The following is a 19,262-nucleotide window of genomic DNA, read 5'->3' on the forward strand; positions in this document are numbered from 1 at the left end:
TGTAGGACATGTGATAGATAATCAGTTGTAGCATGGTTCAATGCACAATTTCGGCATCTAAAGGTTGAAGCCTGGCAATTTCTTTGTGTGTGTGTCCATATCTTTGGCATTTCGCAAATATTATAGGATAAAAGATAAATAGGGTAACTTCTAATAAAACTTGATAAATTGATACATGTTTGGGGAGATATTTTGAACAAAAAACAACTTTTACTGAGCCAGTAGATACATATATTACTTTTCCATCTTGTATAGTCCTACGATTGAGCCTCTGTACAGACTGCACATTTATGTCACTTTTAATCAAGGCTATGATATCATCCTCAGTAAGATCTTTATCAACCCCTCTAATTATACCAATCCTGAAGATGTTGGAATGCGGTATGAATGCCTGTAATTTGTGTAAGGCAAGAAAACTGCTCTTCAAAAATGTGTTAGCATGCATGGCAGATTGAAACGTGATTGGAATTCTGTTTCTACCTTTTGGTTGAATAGAATGGGCATGAAATTTACGTTCATGTATAAGTCTGCCAAGGGCCATTGGATGTATGTTGCCAATATTTTTCGTGCTTTTCGACGATACAAATGCAATATATGGACCTGATTGTTAGTGGTGTTAGGCGTTGAAGTATTAGCGTTATTAAGTGTAGGATTATTTGACATAGATTTACTCTTGAGGCTATTTGATGAATTTTGAATCGTCTTCACTCTTTCTTCACGTTCAACATTTTCATTAGCTGCAGGATCAGGCTCCCCATCTCCTCCACTTTCATATTGTCACACACTGTGCCCAGTATCAATCTTCACGAACGTAGGAGAAAAATCGAGAACAGACCCTATACTACACCACCGTATGCGCTATACAACCTCTCTACTCGACAGAGTAACCGAGACTGTAGCACTGTATTATTGGTGCATGCATGTGTGTGAAAAGCTGAGTTATTTCGTACAATGAGTAAACGTGTCTGGTCACTTCCGTTCGTACAAGAGATATTTTGTATAGAACTGTGAAATGAATTAATCATGTTATGTTTATAGTTCAAAAGTGATTTTGAGGTGTACTTGTTTCGTTCCGTTTGTGCAAGGTATGTTTTTTGTAGAACTGAAACTTCAGATACTTTCCCCGAAATTTTGCCTATCTCACCAAGGTGGTTCGCAGCCACAAAAGATACGAGTCCATGAAATACCGTCTGGAATGGAATTAAGAGAAAAGCGGCTGTCGGCTTTATCTAGGCAAGGACCTAATAAAGGACGTAATTGGATATCCTCAGATTACTCACTCATCGGTGCCTTTACACCTTATTTCTGATGATGATGGAGCCTCCGTGGCTCAGGCAGCAGCACGCCGGCCTCTCACCGCTGGGTTCCGTGGTTCAAATCTCGGTTATTCCATGTGAGATTTGTGCTGGACAAAGCGGAGGCGGGGCAGGTTTTTCTCCGGGTACTCCGGCTTTCCCTGTCATATTGCATTCCAGCAATACTCTAGAATATCATTTCATTTCATCTGCCATTCATTAACCATTGCCCCAGTGGAGTGCGACAGGCTTCGGCAGGCGCCACAATTCCTATCCTCGCCGCTAGATGGGGCTTCATTTATTAAATTCCATACCAGGTCTAAAAAATATAACAGCTGTTGTTGAAACATTGTCTGGTATACAAGAAGCCGCACAGCCACGAGGAATAAGTTACAAAAACTGCCTCGCATGTTTCTGGAAGAAAGGCATTTAATCATGAATCAAGGTTAGTTGCATGTATTTATAATTTGATATGTAAACAAGCAGCCACATCAAGTAACAGAAGGTTCAATCACACCTGACCAGAAAGTTGTTAGCAATTTTAGAGGCATTTTCAACAAACAGAATGAGTTGCAGTACAAAATTCTAAATTGTAGACACACACATTGTTTTTAAAGACATTATCAGAATTTTAAGAAGGATAAATGCTTATTTTATGTAATTTTTAAATTTTATTTAGATGACAATTCTTGTGTGGAATATTTGGTCGCTGATGAAGAGAATAATGGAGATTCTCAAAATATGTAGAACATTTTATATTATTATTATTATTGATTTAAGCCCACTAAGGAGCGCTGATGACTAGTTCTTCCTCGATGCTCTTCTTCGTTCCCAATATCTCTTGAGCCCTGCTGATAATTTCTCCTTTCTCTCCTGTGAAAGGGGCTTCCGATTTCTAGGAATTCTAGGTGGTGGGGTCCAAGACTGTACCATAGCACAAAATTTGGAACGATCTTCTATATCAATGTCTGAAATCCCAGCCGAATCCAAGTCCCTCTGTACTTCATTAAGCCACAAGCTACCAGTCTTGTAGCTTTTAACCAAAGAAAATATCTTTTTGGTAAGCCTGTTGCTGTCCATTCGTTGTAGGTGTCCGTAGAACTTAAGCCTCCTACATCGCATGCTGGTATTGGCTGATTCTAACTGTCGATACAGCTCAGAGTTCGATTTAAGTCTGTAGGTTCCATCTGGGAGCAATCTCGGTCCATGAATTTTCCTGAGGATACGTCTTTCGGCTTTCTCTAAATCATCCATGGTACCTTTTTTGTTCATCAGGAGGGTCTCTGAGGCGTACAAAAACTGTGGTCTGACAACAGTTTTGTAATGACAGATCTTTGCATTTTTCGAAATGCACCTCTTATTATAATGGTTGTGGGGTAGTTGGTACGCTGCATTGAGTTTGTTACACCTTTCTAGGATGGATGTACCGTCTCTACCATTGGGGTGGACCCATTCACCAAGATAGCGGAAGCGATTGACTTTCCCAATCGTTCCTTGTATGGTCGTCAAAGGGGGTTTCCGGGATGCCGAGTCTCAAAGTACTTAGTTTTGTCGAACGATATGTGTAATCCTGCCTTCACCGCTATCTCGTGCAGGGCTTCAATAGCAATGACAGCATCCTTAGAGTTGTTGGTTAGGATTGCAATGTCATCTGCGAATGCTAGGCACCTGATTTCAATCTTTCGGGTCCCGGCTCCAATGGCAACTGGTTTGATTTCTAGATTACTCAGTGTACATTCCCAGTTCTTGATGACTTTATCAAGCACTAGATTAAACAGAATGGGTGAGAGGCTATCACCCTGTCGTACTCCAGTTTTTATCTTGAAACTCCAAGATAGTTCTCCCCTGAACTTCACCTTAGATGTTGTATCCGTAAGAGTCTGTTGGATGAGTGTGCGTGTGTTGTAATCAACACCTCGTTCTTGCAGTACGGAGAAGAGTGTCTGGCGGTCGATGGAATCATAAGCTTTTTTAAAGTCGACGAAAACCACAGCGATGTTCATACTCCTTACTTGTTTTAGTTGGAGAATGGTTTTTAGGTTGAAGATCTGCTCGGTACAGGACCGTCCCCGCCGAAATCCTCCTTGATATTCACCAATCGTTCGATCACATTAGCTTTCTACATTGTCCAGTAAAATCTTTGACAGCACTTTGTATGCTACTGACAGCAGAGATATCCCTCGGTAGTTGTTGACATCACTGCGGTCACCTTTTTTATGTAAAGGGTGTATGGCAGCTGATTTCCAGTCATCAGGGATCCTGCCAGTCTCCCAGCAGTCGATCAAAATCTGGTGTATGGCCTCTGTGATCGTATTTCCACCAGCTTTTAGAGCTTCCGCAATGATGCCTTCCCCGGGTGCCTTGCAGTTCTTAAGATGTCCGATGGCATTAGCAACTTGCCGCATTGTTGGTGGGTTAGATGGGAGGTGTATCTCTGGAGGATCTTCAACAGGTAATCTTTCCGTGGGCTCTTCGCAATTGAGCTTCTGCTCAAAGTAGTTTGCCAAAAGTTCCACGTTCCGGCGGTTACAGGTGACCAACACCCCGTCTGTATTCTTAAAGTGAAGACATTGTGGTTTATAACCCGAGAGTTCCTCTTTGAAGGCCCGATAAAAGTTTCTGGTGTTGTACATTTTGAATTCTTCATCTAACTTCTCCAGTCTTGACCGATCGTAAGATCTTTTCACACGTCTGATGGTCTTACTCGACAGTTTCCGAATCATTCTGAAATTTTCCCAGTCTTCCTTTCGTTTAGTCGAGTACCACTTCGTCCATGCTGCGGTGCGCTCATCAACTGCAAGATCGCATTCAGTATTCCACCATCTATGTCGTCTCTTCCTTCGAGGTTGTCCGAGGTTATTGGTCGTTTCGCATATGGTGGACTTCAGTTGGCTCCAGTCTTTCATATCTTTCTGCAAGATGTCAGTTGCAAAACGTTCTTTATTTTCCGACAGGAATTGGGGATCAATCCTTAGTGGAACTGTGGTAGAAGGTATATTTCGTTTGGGCAGTAATCTGGTCTTTATTTGTGTGAAGAAATGGTCAGAATCAACGTTCCAACCTTTACGAACTCTGACATTCATGATCTCTTTCCTGCATTTTACACTGATTGCAACATGATCGATTTGAAATGATCCTATAGCTGCGTTCGGTGATTGCCAGGTGGTCTGGTATTTTGGCTTTCTGGGGAAAACTGTGGACATGATCTTCAACTGATATAATCTACACAGTTCAATTAAGCGCTTGCCGTTGGTGTTTGTTCGTCTATGTGCTGTGTAAGGCCCCAGTATATCTTGGTACTGCCGTTCTTTTCCCAGTTGAGCGTTGAAGTCACCTACGAGTATTTTGACATGGTGACCGGGGATCTTACCGATCTCGTCTTCTAGCATCTGCCAGAAACTTTCAACCTTTTCAGGGTTCTTCTTATTGTCATCATTAACTGGAGCATGTGCATTTACAAGAGAGTATCCCTTGTTGCCACATCTTAGAGATAACACAGAGATGCGTTCGCTAGCTGATGTAAATCCGATGACAGAATCCATTATATCACGTCGTACTAAAAAAGCTGTACCAAAAACGCTGGAGCCATGTGTTTTCTTAGACGCTGGTTTCCCCTTGATTACTCTATAACCTTCTGACTCAAAAGCCACATCATCAGTAAATCGGGTTTCTTGGACTGCTGTTATTGCAATTTTGCGCTTATGCAGGATGTCGGTCAATTGCTTGAGTTTTCCGGTCTTACAGAGGGTTTGAATATTGATGGTTCCAAAGTGTGTGACAGTTTTGGGCCTCAATAGGTTGGCGATTTTTTAGTATTGACAAGACAGACATAGATTTTTACCAGTGACCTTTCAGTGTTAGTTGTCATGACATACTTGTCTGTTTCGTCCAGTTTCAGATTTTTAAAAAGATTTTCCTTTTCTGGATGTTACATTGCAGAAAAGTACCTATATTTTGAATATTTTATTCACATCTATTCCATTGTGTGTTATTATTCATCTACTCCTTTGAAGAACTATTAAATACATTTTTAAATACATAAAAATTAATAGTAACAGCTTAAAAATTGCCCCTTCAAATATGCTTCCTTTGGCAGCTGCCTATTCTGCCTGGGCCTAAATATGCCATTGCTATAGCCTAAAGTTCTAAAGTAATATTCAACTTATGACCTATGTCCACTGCAGAAGGTTCATTCTATGAATGTAAAATAAAACTGACAAAGTATTTTAATTATTTATTTTACAATATTATTAAATACATCCATATCATATAGGTACGAGGTAGCTGCAAGAAGAAGTAGGTAACACAATGTTCATTATTTTAGTAATAGGTGATGACACTTAAGGAAATGAATTCACACTTTTCTGAAATGCAAAGAAATCCTCAAGTAAAAGCATAAGCAGCATAATTGGCAATTCCACAGCGATTTTTATGTCGTGCAAGTTTCATGTATCCATTTTCTCCCCATCGTTTACTCCACCAATTCTTGATAATCCAAGCTTCTTTTGTGTAGCCGACCAGAAGAACTGCGTGGTTGACAATATCAGCAGAGCATCTCTGGTCATCATAAATTCCAGAGCTTAAAGAAAGAGAAAAATATTTATAAAGCTGGCTAACCAGGAAAATATATGTCTAAAGTAGTAAGTAAATTATTTTATATGGTTTTGAATATACAGTATGAACTGTGTTCAATAACAAATAGAAAATAATATAAATCTGAAATTAGAGGCAATGTAAAAGCTTGCAGTACTGTACAGTAGCAGTGATTGAGGGGGTGGCAATTCCCCCCCCCCCCCAACTTTGTGGAGAAAACATTACATTACATTTTTATTCCATTTTATCCAGCTGAAACTAGAAATTATATGAATGATTAAAACAAGCAATTTGTATAAGCCTCGCTGTCTTATCAGCTAATTATTTCCTTTAACTATTAAAAAAAATTATTAGCAGAAATTCCAAAAAAAATTGTTCGTCACGGTTAACCAAGTTGTATTTTTTTGCTAGTGGCTTTTACGTTGCACCGACACAGATGGGTCTTACGGCGATGATGAGATAGGAAAGGCCGAGGAGTTGGACGGAACCGGCCATGGCCTTAATTAAGGTACAGCCGTAGCATTTGCCAGGTGTGAAAATGGGAAACCACGGTAAACCATTTTCTTTTTTGCTATTGGTTTTACGTCGCACCGACACAGATAGGTCTTATGGCGACGATGGGACAGGAAATGACTAGAACTCGGAAGGAAGCGGTCGTGGCCTTAATTAAGGTACCTGTGTGCCTGGTGTGAAAATGGAAAACTACAGAAAACCATCTTCAAGTCCGCCGACAGCGGGATTCGAACCCACCGAGTAGGGCCCTATTGAGGTGGCTGAGTTCCTCGTTTAAGTGCTCAGGTTGACAAATTATCATAGCACGGGCGGTTACCGTCTTGATCACTCCGAATTTTTGTCGTGGGTGGTGACTGGATCTCTTCTGAAGATATCGGTCTGTGTGGGTCGGCTTGCGGAATACTTTGTGTCCCAATTTTAAATCGTCAATCTTCATCACCAGGACGTTGAGGAAAGGGAGCTTTCCCTCGTTTTCTGTATCCATAGTGAACTGAATATTGGCGTTAATACTATTCAGATGCTGTAGAAACAGCTGTAATTGTTCCTTCCCATGGCTCCAGATCACAAAAGTGTCATCATACTACGTCTGCCTTGGATACGTCACGGACAATCGTCAACCTGACCAACTGTTGTCTCTCAAAGGCAGAAACCTTTTTACTGGCTAAAGGAGGAAACTTTGCGGTTATCCCTCCTTCGATTCTTGTGGAGGAGATCGTTGCGAATATCGAAGCTGCTATTCGCAATTTACCATATGACCAGGCAGAAGAAGTCTACCACGAAGCCTCAAGAATAAAGAGAAAGGCACCACCAATAAAGAGCAACCTCACGGCTCAAGAGAGGAATGCCATCAAAACTCTGAACATGGATGAGAGTGTTCTCATTCTTTCCGCAGATAAAGGGAACGCCACTGTCATCATGGCTACTAATGCGAAGATGTTGGAGATTTTGTACCCGGAGACCTACTGCAGAATACCGAAAGATCCAACCAATCGGATTCTTCGTAACACCAGCAGCACCTCCAAAAGTGAAGCTCTGCCTCCGAGGCTATATGGCTTACCCAAGATACACAAGGACAACGTACCTCTACGGCCCATTGTGAGTGCTATTGGATCACCGAACTACGATATTTCTAAACATCTGGCCATCTTACTACAACCTTACATTGGTGGCACAAAGCCGAACGTCAAGGATTCAGACCACTTCAGAGAAAAGGTGAATAACATCCAGTTAAACGACAAAGATCTGCTTGTCAGCTTTGACATGGTCTCACTCTTCACTAAAGTACCTGTGAATAAGGCCCTGGTCCACACTGTTCAGATTTTTCCCGAGGACATTACCAACTTGTTCAACCATTGCCTCACCACAAGCTATTTCCTGTGGCATGAGAATTTCTATGAACAAGTGGACGGTGTTGCCATGGGCAGTTCTCTGAGTCCGGTGATAGCAAATTTCTTTACGAAAAAGTTCGAAGAAACAGCACTTGAGACTGCACCACTGAAACCTAAGGTGTGGCTCCGCTTCATAGATGACACGTTTGTGATCTGGAGCCACGGGAAGGAACAATTACAGCTGTTTCTACAGCATCTGTATAGTATTAACACCAATATTAATTTCACTATGGAGACAAAAAACGATGGAAAGCTCCCTTTCCTCGATGTCCTGGTAATGATGACTGCCGATTTAAATTTGGGACACACAGTATACCGCAAACCGACCGACACAGACCGCTATCTTCAGAAGACATCGAACCACCACCCACGTCAAAAATACAGAGTGATTAAGACGCTAGCCGACCGTGCTAAGAGAATTTGTCAACCTCAGCACATAAATGAGGAACTCAGCCACTTCAATAGGGCCCTACTCGCTAACGGGTACAACCACAAAGATATCCAGCCAGCACTCCGTCCCAGACGTCCAACAACCAAGAAGAAAGAAGAGGACCGGACGGCAGCTAAAGCCTTTCCGTCGTATATTGAGAAAATAACTGACAGAATAGGGAGGCTACTGGTGTCCCATGGGGTTAAAACCATATACAGGCCGACGAAGAAAATTCAGGAACTGCTTAGGTAGCCAAAGACAAGCGCCATCTTCTCTCCACAGCAGGTGTCTACAAGATCCCGTGCAGCTGCGGCCAGGTATACATAGGCACTACCAAACGCATCATCGCCACACGATTGAAGAAACATAACAGACATAGCCGGCTGGGACAAGCAGATAGATCAACAGTTGTTGAACATTCGCCGCTAGCAGGCCATGATATACAGTACAGCGACAACGAAGTACTGTCAACTACTGTGCCTTATCACACCCGGCTACAGAGGGAAGCCATTGAAATCCTGAAGCAAACCAACAGCTTCAACCGCGAGGAGGATCTGAATGGGTAAAGCCTGGTTTCCAGTCCTGAAAGCTTTAAATCCTGGAGGACACGATAGCCGCGGGAGACCAGAAAAAAGCAATGGGTGATCAGTTGCCTGTCTCTGCCAAGGCAGGCCGATATACACTGGGCTCCCTAACGCTTCAACCATTGGCCAAAGAACAGCCAATCAGCGACCCCCCCCCCTACCATTGGGGACCAATAGGCGAACAGCGTACCGTATCCTGCACTATATAATGAGGTGGAATTACAACAGCACTTCACAGGACGAGTTCGACAGCCGTAGTGGAAGGACGTGTTCCTCCCGCTCGGTCTCTCTCTTCTTGCCAGGCGCTCTGTACTTTCCCAGTACTAGTCAGGCAGCTGTACTTGTTAGTACATCTTCGAAGGAGCTTTGTCTAAGCTGAGCACTTCTCAGTGCTCGCTTCTCTCTTTCAGGATTTTATTTCAGGATGGCCACGACGAACTTCAGGGACCGTCCCAATGGCATGGCGTTGGCGAGAGGAGTCTACTACAGGGGAGGTCGCCTCTGCACAACGCAGCAATGGATGGAGGACCACCCAGAACCGAGGACACCGTCCTCACCGAGGGAGCAGGACGCGTCGCAGACCGAGTTGGAGACGGAGCCGCACAGGGACGGGTGCGACCCCCCTGAAGGCTTTTTCTTCTCTGAGGGCTACACCGATCCGGAGTACGAGGCGCTGCTCGTCTACTACAGGCCAGGTCGCCCTGTTCATTCCGAACGGGCCCTAGTCCTGGACAGAGTGCGGCGCCCCCTCCAGGGAGGCAGGAGGCTACCGACGACCATGTCCGTGGAGAGCTTTCTACCAGGAGGCCTCATCATAAGGCATCACGACCAGGATCGGATGCACGACGTGGAGATGGAGCTCTCTACTCTGTTTCAGGTCGTCCGTCTACCAGGGAGGGACGGCGTGCCAGGGACGAACGCCGGCGCCCTCAGGAGGAGTGCTGAGACGGAGACCAAGGAGGCCATCACCCAGACGCCGAGGAGGTTAAGGCATAGGGCGGTTAACACCGACCTAGTCCAAGCCACCCAGCCGGAGACCACCGACGCCACTACGGAGGTGGAGCATGCCGCCCCCTGGCGCCGCGACTGTGCGATCCAGGCTGAGCGACTCGGAACTGCGAAGTGGACGCAGACCGCTCCTCCAAGAGCCACCTCCACGAAGTGGTCACAGACCCGGGCCTACCAGGAAGGGCCTGTCACCCGGGCGCAATCTAGGAAGGCGCCCCTGATGGCGGATGGCAGCACAGCAGTGGAAAAGGACGCCCCATGGCGTTCGGAGACTGCTACCCAGGCCCAGCCTGCCATCGTGTATGTCGAGCTGCAGACCTCGATGTGCGCCCTCCAGGACCGGGAACGCAGTCGAGTGGTAGCACCGACCGACGCCGCCACCGCCAGCCAGGAGAAGGAAGAAGACGGCGACGCAGCGGAGCCACCAGCCACCCCGGGGTCACCAGGCCGGGAGGAGGGCCACCAGGACGAGGCCTCTTCCCCCGCCGAGAAGAAACCCCAGGGAGGAAGAAGAAGACGACGACGCCGGACCAGGAAGCAGAAGGCGACGCCAGCCCACCACGAGAGGACTGCCCAGCTGCAACGCAGGACTGCTCCCAGGACAGCAGTCAGCCGAGGAGCCAATCAGGAGAGGACCTCAGCAGGTAGCGGCAGTCAGGTGAGAACAGAACGTCCCCCTCAACAGCTCTTGCAGTGTTTCCGCTGTTTGAGGTGGGGCCACCGACAGGTCAGCTGTGGGCTCCAAGTAAGGTGCAACCGTTGTGGTGGTGATCACCATTACACGGCCTGCGCTACACTTAGGGAGGCGCCGGTGTGCGCCAACTGCGCGGGGGGCCACCCGGCCTCCCATCGCAGTTGCCCTGTATACCGGGCCATGGCGCGGGCAGAGAGGAAGGAGGCCCGGCGTAGGTTACTTGGAACCACCCTATGGGAATCAACATCTTTATCATTGTCAAGTGTTCCGACTGACTTCAATAGCAGCGAATCTCTCAGTGGAAAGAAGTGCTGTTGTTTTTTTTTTCGGCTTTTTTTTTAGCTTCGTTGTGTGATCCTCGAGCAATTTATCCGAATTTCAACATTTAACAGAAATTTTCATTTCTGTTTCCGCGTAGTACACCTAATAACCTTTTGTAATTTGGATATGTTTGAACGCACTTTGGAATGATTGTAGTGAATTGTAGTAGTAGAAATGAGTGTGCTTATTTTATTGTAGCGAAATATTTGTGTAGTACGTGAAATTGAATGGGTGCTCGCAAAAACGGGCTAACCAACATTTTGTCAGAAGAGAGATAAATCAACTTTTGCAAATGTCAAAAAACAAAAAAATTACCATGAAAATAATATTTGTTGCATTATTTTATCTTGATGTAGTACCTTTAAATTATCAATACCATATATTGGAGCTGTATTAAAAATGAAAAGTGCTTGGAAAAATAGGAATATATAAAAAATGGAATAAAATTGACTTCTGCGTTGACCTAGCTATAGTTAATAGTTTACCTTAGATTCGTAACCAAACTTTATTTTATGATCATACAATACAAAAAAGGTGTTTTATACTAGACACTAGACACAAAGATGCCGGCCTTCGTGGTGTAGGGGTAGCGTGCCTGCCTTTCGCCCGGAGGCCCCGGGTTCGATTTCCGGCCAGGTCAGGGATTTTTCTCTCGACCTGAGGGCTGATTCGAGGTCCACTCAGCCTACGTGATTAGAATTGAGGAGCTATCTGACGGTGAGATGGCGGCCCTGGTCTCGAAAACCCAGAATAACGGCCGAGAGGATGCGTCGTGCTGACCACACGACCCCTCGTAATCTGCAGGCTTTTTGGCTGAGTAGCGGTCGCTGGGCAGGCCAGAGCCCTTCCAAGGGCATAAGTGCCGTGGGTTTTTAATACATAAAGATGTTTCAGACTTATTTTGAAATATGACATAACTTTCCCTCATGGGACAATCATCAGTCACATGGGTCATATTCTAATGCATTGGAAAATTATTCCTCAGTCACTACTCGGCCATTGCCAGCTGTTGTTCCTCTGTAATACTGGTGATATATTGCAGGGACATATTCAAGTAGCTCAAGCAAGTCTTTAAGCTTTGCTGGCTTTATTGGCCTTGTAACAGTACTTTGGTGACAGCTGAACACTAGCAAGTGATGGCCGATCACCATTACTGTTCCTTTTGTAAAGGTCAACACAATCATGTTCCTCAACAATACCATATGAATATTTTGAAAATACTTAAATGGTACATCTTTCATAAATAGTATGCCTGAAACTTTACTAATTAGTACTCTTCGCTTATTTACAGATACCATTCTCTTGGTTATTTTTTCTAGCAAAGGTTGAGTGCTCACAAACTTATCATTTGTCATTTTTATTACTTGAAATGGCTTTCTTACTCTAGCTTTTTCTACTAAATCCTTCCATTCATCTGGCACAAAAACACATAAAACACCCACAGCCTCTAGTATACATGCGGATAAGGTTTGCTAACCTACATATACAGCAACGCCATCTTTACGGCCTCCTCCTTAAACGTATGTTAGCCCGATTTTGCAATAACAAAATTGGCCTAAATAAAATGGCATAAAATTCAAAGCGTTGTATCTCATCACACAGGATTGCCTTATGTTAGCCCAACTCACAGAAGATATTTTGAACCTTCCGCAATTGATGGCAGCACATAACTCATATTTTCCAAATTTGTTGGTTAGCCCGTTTTTGCGAGCACCCATTCAATTTTACCGGGAGGTACATCTCAACACCGCACATTTAAAAGGAACACTATCTATCGAACAAACTTGAAACTGCTAATGCATAAAGTTGGGACATTGATCAGAAGATGTCACTACTAAATAACTGAGTAATATGTTATTTTGAAGTTCCTAAACTGACTGGATTTCATTGTTTTGTTTTGGTGTACATCAAGAAGTTTGAACTTTTCTCAATAGATGTCTCTACTATAAAAACTGAGGTCATGCACTCTGGTGCAAGGTGGAATAATTAATGATTTAAGGAAGTTTTTTGTTTATAGGTTTTCTCAACTAAATTGACTTTCATTTATTTTGGTGCTTCAAGGGTTGCAACACTTCCTTCTCATCCCGCCAGCTTTAGTGTCTGGCCATTTACAAATTTTTTGTAATTATTTTTCAGCCAATCATAGGCTTCTTGTAGCTTTTTGTTTAACCAATAAAAATGAGAGTTTGTGTCTGGATTTGGTCCAGAGCCTTCTCGAACCCTCCTCTCGAGTATATGATCTGCAGCTTTTTCAAGTTATTGATCGTTGAATTACTGAGTGTGTGTGTTAAGACATTCTTCGGCAGGCAGAACATCAGCCCGGGTAATGGCCACCAGTTTTCTATCTCTGTAGCTATCTCCGCAAACTCACCCAAGGGGAAGGTTCTAATCTTTAACTATGTAACCATCTGTTTTCTAAAATGTAAACTTCTTCTAATGTAAAATTTCATCAAGTTATCCTCTCGAGTTTCCCTTCAAGTCATCTGGAGGTGACTACGAATTTGTAACTGTTTTTTCTCATGTAAATCATAAATTGACTTGTCCTTCGAGTCACCTCAGTAGTTTGGGATTAGCCTCTGCATCATCGGGCCACTAGCCCAAGTAGGGTTTTAAAACTTGGTTTTCAAGGAGCGCAAGTGTACGCTTCCACACATTTTTAGTTGCGGCTAGTAATTTAACCTGTTCTTCCTTTCACGAAGGCCCAGTAATATGGGTACTAGATACCCCTGTATTAACTAGATTGTAAATTGTAGGTTGTGCCTAGAGAGCCAGAGTAAAGTTTTTGTAAAGTGACAGGTAATCATGCTTAACCACTACACAACAGAAGCAAACTACAACTAAGAATGCTTTTTTTTAAACTACCCTTTTTCTTTAAAGAAATGTGAATAACATTCACCAGACTTATGTGTAGGATCTAGTGAACTCTGTTACGCTTCTGCTAAGCCTTCGCGAAATATAGGTTGCAGATCCAATTTGGCGCGGCTTGGACGATGTCACAGCGGCTAGACATACGATGTCACGGTGTGTTTTACAAGGCTGCCAAGAAAAGAGAGTCTGATGGGCATAAGCTCCCAGGTTAGGGCTGCGAAGCCGCCAGCAAACCTCCGGCACCCCCTAGAGTCTTGCTAAATTGTGACAAAAAGTAAGGTTATGGGCGCATGCCACGACAATTTCAAATTACGCGGTATTGTAATTTTCATTGAGGGTGTAAGCCTTGTTGGCACACATGATGCAGCATCTATTGCAGGCAACAGAAAACACTCTTCATGATCGATCTCATGAGCTCGACACGATACTGCCAAATTATAGCTGTAAAATCATTGAATTTCCTTGTTCCTGGTTTAAAGTTTTGAACTTCTGTAAACATAATCTTTGATAGACGATATAGGCATTTGGGCTTGTGCCGTGTCAAGAAAATGAGGTGAAGTTCTTTACGTTTCGCAGAGAACTGTGCTCTGCGTCATCAGAAGAAAATCTCGACTGTCCACGAGATTTCTGAGATTTGTGTAATTTTCGAATGGTGCCTTTGGAAGGCGGTACATTGTTACTGTTGGAGCCAACTGCTCATGAAAATGGTGTATTGGGAGATATCTCTCCTTATCTAACTATACGCAACATTTGCAATGTGGTAAACTTGTAAATTTGGAGCTTGACGCTCAAAACTGGTAAATTCCCTATTTTGGGGTTTTTCTACTCTTGTATCAAAATTGTTATTGTACCTGATAATTTGCTCCTTCACCTAGTGAAGAATTTTGTTAAGTTTGAGATCTGGAAAGGAATATAACCTTTATTTTAAAGTTTTATATTCATCTTTGATATCGTAGATAGACCCATTCCCACAAGCACCTTCCTTCACCTCTGCATTCCACAGATAACCCCGGAACAATAATAATAATAATAATAATAATAATAATAATAATAATAATAATAATAATAATAATAATAATAATAACAATTTACCCATAACTATATGTATTTAGTGTATTTGAACATTTCTATAGTATTATTCCCAGTATTTTATAAATTGGATAAGTTTAACTACACTGCTGTGCAAAACTTAAGGACAAGGTAGACAAAGCAACATAACATATGAACTATTTGGTGGAAATGAACGAAAGTGCGGTAACATATTGCCAGAGGTCTCCCACATGTGCATAGAAACCTGTCGTGAGGTCAGAGCGACTATATTGCCAGATGGGTCACGACAAGACAGTGTGAGTCTATCAGCGAGCTGTTACGGTGCACTGTGGTGGTGTTCTTCGTTACAACATAACCCGGAGACAACACTTGGATGACTTCACACAGGGAAGAATCATCGGGAAACTGGAAGAAGGACGAAGTCTGACGAGTGTAGCCCAGGGGTTTGGTATTGCTCATGACATTGTTTCAAATGGATGGAGAGCATTCTGAACCACAGGCACTGCTGCCCGAAGGAGAGGAGGGGGTGAACCATGGTCAACTACAGCAGCAGATGACTGGTACATTGTGAAACAGGCAAGAAGAGACTCACGTCAAACAGCAGGTACAATTGCAACCATATTTAGCAAGACTGTAAGGCGACCAATCACATGCTCCACAGTGGCACGGCGACTGCATGGAGGTGGTCTATTTGCCCAATGACCATTACGCTGTGTTCTGCTGATGCACATATCGGCAGTGCCTTTTGCGATGGTTCCAAAAGCAGCAGGTCTGGACCAACAAGGAGTGGGGTCGCATTATCTTCTCAAATGAGAACAAATTCAGTCTGGGTAGTAATTCTAGATGTATCCCCACCTGGCGAGAGGAGGGAACACGCAATATACCCAGGAACATTGTCGAACATGATCATTTATGTAGGCCAAGTAATATGGTGTATGTGGGGGAGGCATAATGTTGAATGGGAGTACCAACCTCCAAATCTTTGAACAGGGTACACTCAATGGTCAATGTTATTGTGACAGTTTATTCCTTCCCCATGTGCATTTCACAACCTCATCGAACAGCGCAGGTGGAGGGGCTCTTGGAACGAGAGGATATTCGGCGAATGGACTGGCCTGTTGTATAAAATAAATTTCATTCCAAAGCCCGTATTGCCGTTCGTATACTTTTTCGAAAGGTAGAGCCAAAGGTTCCACCTTTACAATACTAAAAGATTTTTTATTTAATTAACAAATATCGGTACGTGTTTCGTCCATCTTGTGGACATCATCTGCCGAATAATTGTAAGAATAAGTACAATAGACAAGGACAAAAATACATTAAAATGATTCGGATTACCGAATATGAGGTTAAAATGCATGTAAAAATTTTTTGTTTCGAGAATGTTCTGGAGCACGAATATCTGGTTCTATTAAAATGAAGATATTAAACTCATATGATAGTTCGATGAATTATGGTAATCAAGCTCTTCCTGTTGGTGTGATGATGATTATTAAAATATGATTCAGATTACTGAATACTTCAATTAAAATGCATGTTAAAATTTTTGAGAGAATGTTCTGGAGCATAAATGTTTGGTTCTATTAAAATGAATATAAAGATATTAAACGCATGTGATAGTTCCAATAAAATATGATAATCAAGCTCTTCTTGTTGGCGTGATGATGTTGGCAGTTCTTAGTTAAAGGACAGGCAGAATATTTGACTGTAATCTCATACATGGAGAAATTGTGTTGTAGTTGATTATTCCTAGAACGAAAATGGTGGCCATTAGCAACGATAAAAGTAGGCAAGGTTGAAGCACATTATAATTACAAGTGAAATTGAAATAATATGCGACACATCTGACTCTGACTCTTTGCCTGCCAAAGAGTGGTTAGCTCGATACATACGTTAATGTTGACAGCTGACTGACGTTGAACTGTGGAGGCCATGTGTGATGAAAGCTAGTTTGAAGGGAGAGTAGGGGAGAGTTGAATCCATTGGGCAGGGAGCGAGTGTGTAAAAGTTTGTGTGAGGCTTGTTCAAAGAGAAACTGTTGAGTAATGCCTCGAAAAGCACTTTCACAGTTTCTGAAATTTCATTTAAATAGTGAGCAGGATTGCATTTTTGGTCTATATTAATGAAGATATTTTCTAAGATGTTAAGTAAATTATCCTTATTATTAAAGCAAAGAATTTTTAAGTCCTGCTCTATGGAGGTGAAGGATTGATTGGACTCTGTTATGCGAATAGACATGGCGGAATATTTGTTGTGTCTGGAGGTGCTGACATGTTCTTTATATCTAACTAGCAAGATACCCGTGCTTCGCTACGGTATTATACTGAAATTTATAATTGAATGCTTATTGTTTTAGATATATAATCCGCCGAAATTCGCGATCTGACTCGTTCTCTGCGAGAATCCACCAAAATTCCCGATCTATTATTTTACGGCACGTTTCCTCCCATTTTTAAATCTTCCTTTCCAGCAATCGATTTCGTACTTCCCGGGTTAGGCTCAGGTATTCCTCCAGGTCAGTTGGGTCCGTAAATCTTTGCCATCTTTTCCTATAATATTTTTAATACGGATATAATCCTTCAGGAGATCCGGCGTGCTGTCATACTGGGTGCCTTGGCGGCACTGAACCCGCGACCGGACTGCATTCTTAGTCATTACCCCTCCAGGAGCCGTTTCCATCGCGGTCCGCAATTTGACGACGGTCCGGAATATTATTATTATTATTATTATTATTACTATTATGTGTTGCTGGAATGGCTGATGACAGGGAAAACCGGAGTATCCGGAGAAAAACCTGTCCCACCTCCGTTTTGTCCAGCACGAATGCCACATGGAGTGACCGGGATTTGAACCACGGAACCCAGCTGTGAGAGGCCGGCGCGCTGCCGCCTGAGCAACGGAGGATCCTTATAAGTACATTAATAACAGTAAAATCAATTGGTCGCACCTCCTTCTACACCCCACCGCCGTTAAGTTTATTTACAGCCACCCCCCCCCCCTCGAAAAAGAATTAAAAAATGCTTGTTTCTTTATGTTTAAGGGAGATTCTAAACACCAATGTTCACGTCTATTACCTTCAGTTTTGAGATATAAGTATCCACATAAAAATAATTTACTTTTTTTCACTTCATTTCACAATAATCTCTCCTCCCCCTAAATGAATTTTCCAGCAAAAAAAATACTTGTTTCTTTAATAGTAAAGGATCTTCTAAATACCAATTATCATGACTCTAACTTCTTCAGTTTTTGATTTATGTGTCCTCATGAAAGGAATTCAACTCTTTTACACTCCCGCCCTCCAAGATGGTTTCCCCACCAAAACGCCTTTTTCTTTGTTTTTAAAGGAGATCCAAATACGAATTTTCACGTCTGTAACAACTTTAGTATTAGATGTATGTATTCTCATACAATTAAGTCAACTAATGTTTCAATTCTTTCACCCCCCCCCCTTCATTGGATTTTGGATTTTCCGAGAATAACGTGTTTCTTTACTTTTAAAGCAGATTGCAAATATCAAATTTCACATCTGTAACATCTTCATTTTTGAGATATCAGTAGCCTAATTAAAAGAATTCATCACCATTTTCAGTCACTTTTACCCCCCCCCCCGCCCTCCACCCAAATGGTATTTCCGAAAACTAAAAATACACTTTTCTTTATGTTTAATAGAGATAAAAAAATACCATTTTTCACTTCTGTAACATGTTAAGTTTTTTAGATATCCGAAAAAATTCTCATTTTAAAATTTCACCCCTTTTGGGTTCCCCTTAAGTAGAGTTTCCAAAACAAATAACCTATATTTCTTTACATTTACAGGAGATTTACACCCACTTTTTACATCTGTAACATTTTACGATTCCAAGATATTCAGTAGATATAGTCTTTCAAAAAATTCACCCCAATTTGTCACTCCTGTTTAACCGCCATTAATTGGCTTTTCCAAAAACTAAAAAATACGTGTTTCTTTATTTTTAAAGGAGATTCCATATGCGAATTATCAGTTCTATAATATCTTTCATTTCTGAGATATGTGTATCCTCATTAAAGGCATTCAACACATTTTTCACCCTTTTACACCCCTCCTATTAGGACTTACTGGAAACAAAAAAATACGTGTTCCTTTATTTTTAGAGGAGATTCTAACCACCAATTTTTACATCTGTAAATTTTAAAGTTTTAAGATGTAGACACACTCATTTTAAAAAATTCACCCCCGTTTTCACCCCCCAATATTTGGATTTTCCAAAAACGAAAAAATACCTGTTTCTTTACTTTTAAAGTAGATCCAAAATACCAATTTTCAGGTTTGTAATATCTTCAGGTTGTGAAATATAAGTATCCTCATGAAAGGCATTCAACCCATTATTCACCCTTTTACACCCTTCCTATTGGGATTTTCCGAAAACAAAAGAATACGTGTTTCTTTATTTTTAAAGGAGATTCTAAATACCAATTTTTACATCTATAAACTTAAAAAGTTTTGAGATATAGATACACTCATTTTAAAAAATCACCCCC

General features: G+C 42.2%; 1 protein-coding gene across 1 annotated transcript in view; it reads right to left on the reverse strand.

Moving 5' to 3' along the window:
- Positions 1-5,567: 5,567 nt before the first annotated feature.
- Positions 5,568-19,262, reverse strand: part of CtsL4 (Cathepsin L4) — a 138,057-nt gene continuing 124,362 nt past the window's right edge. The window contains exon 7 of the mRNA XM_067139357.2: positions 5,568-5,874. Within this exon, the coding sequence (XP_066995458.2) occupies positions 5,679-5,874 (196 nt within the window). The 3' untranslated portion in view covers positions 5,568-5,678. The remainder of the gene's footprint in view (positions 5,875-19,262) is intronic.

The sequence above is a fragment of the Anabrus simplex genome, chromosome 2, assembly GCF_040414725.1.
Source record: "Anabrus simplex isolate iqAnaSimp1 chromosome 2, ASM4041472v1, whole genome shotgun sequence".
Classification (NCBI taxonomy): domain Eukaryota; kingdom Metazoa; phylum Arthropoda; class Insecta; order Orthoptera; family Tettigoniidae; genus Anabrus; species Anabrus simplex.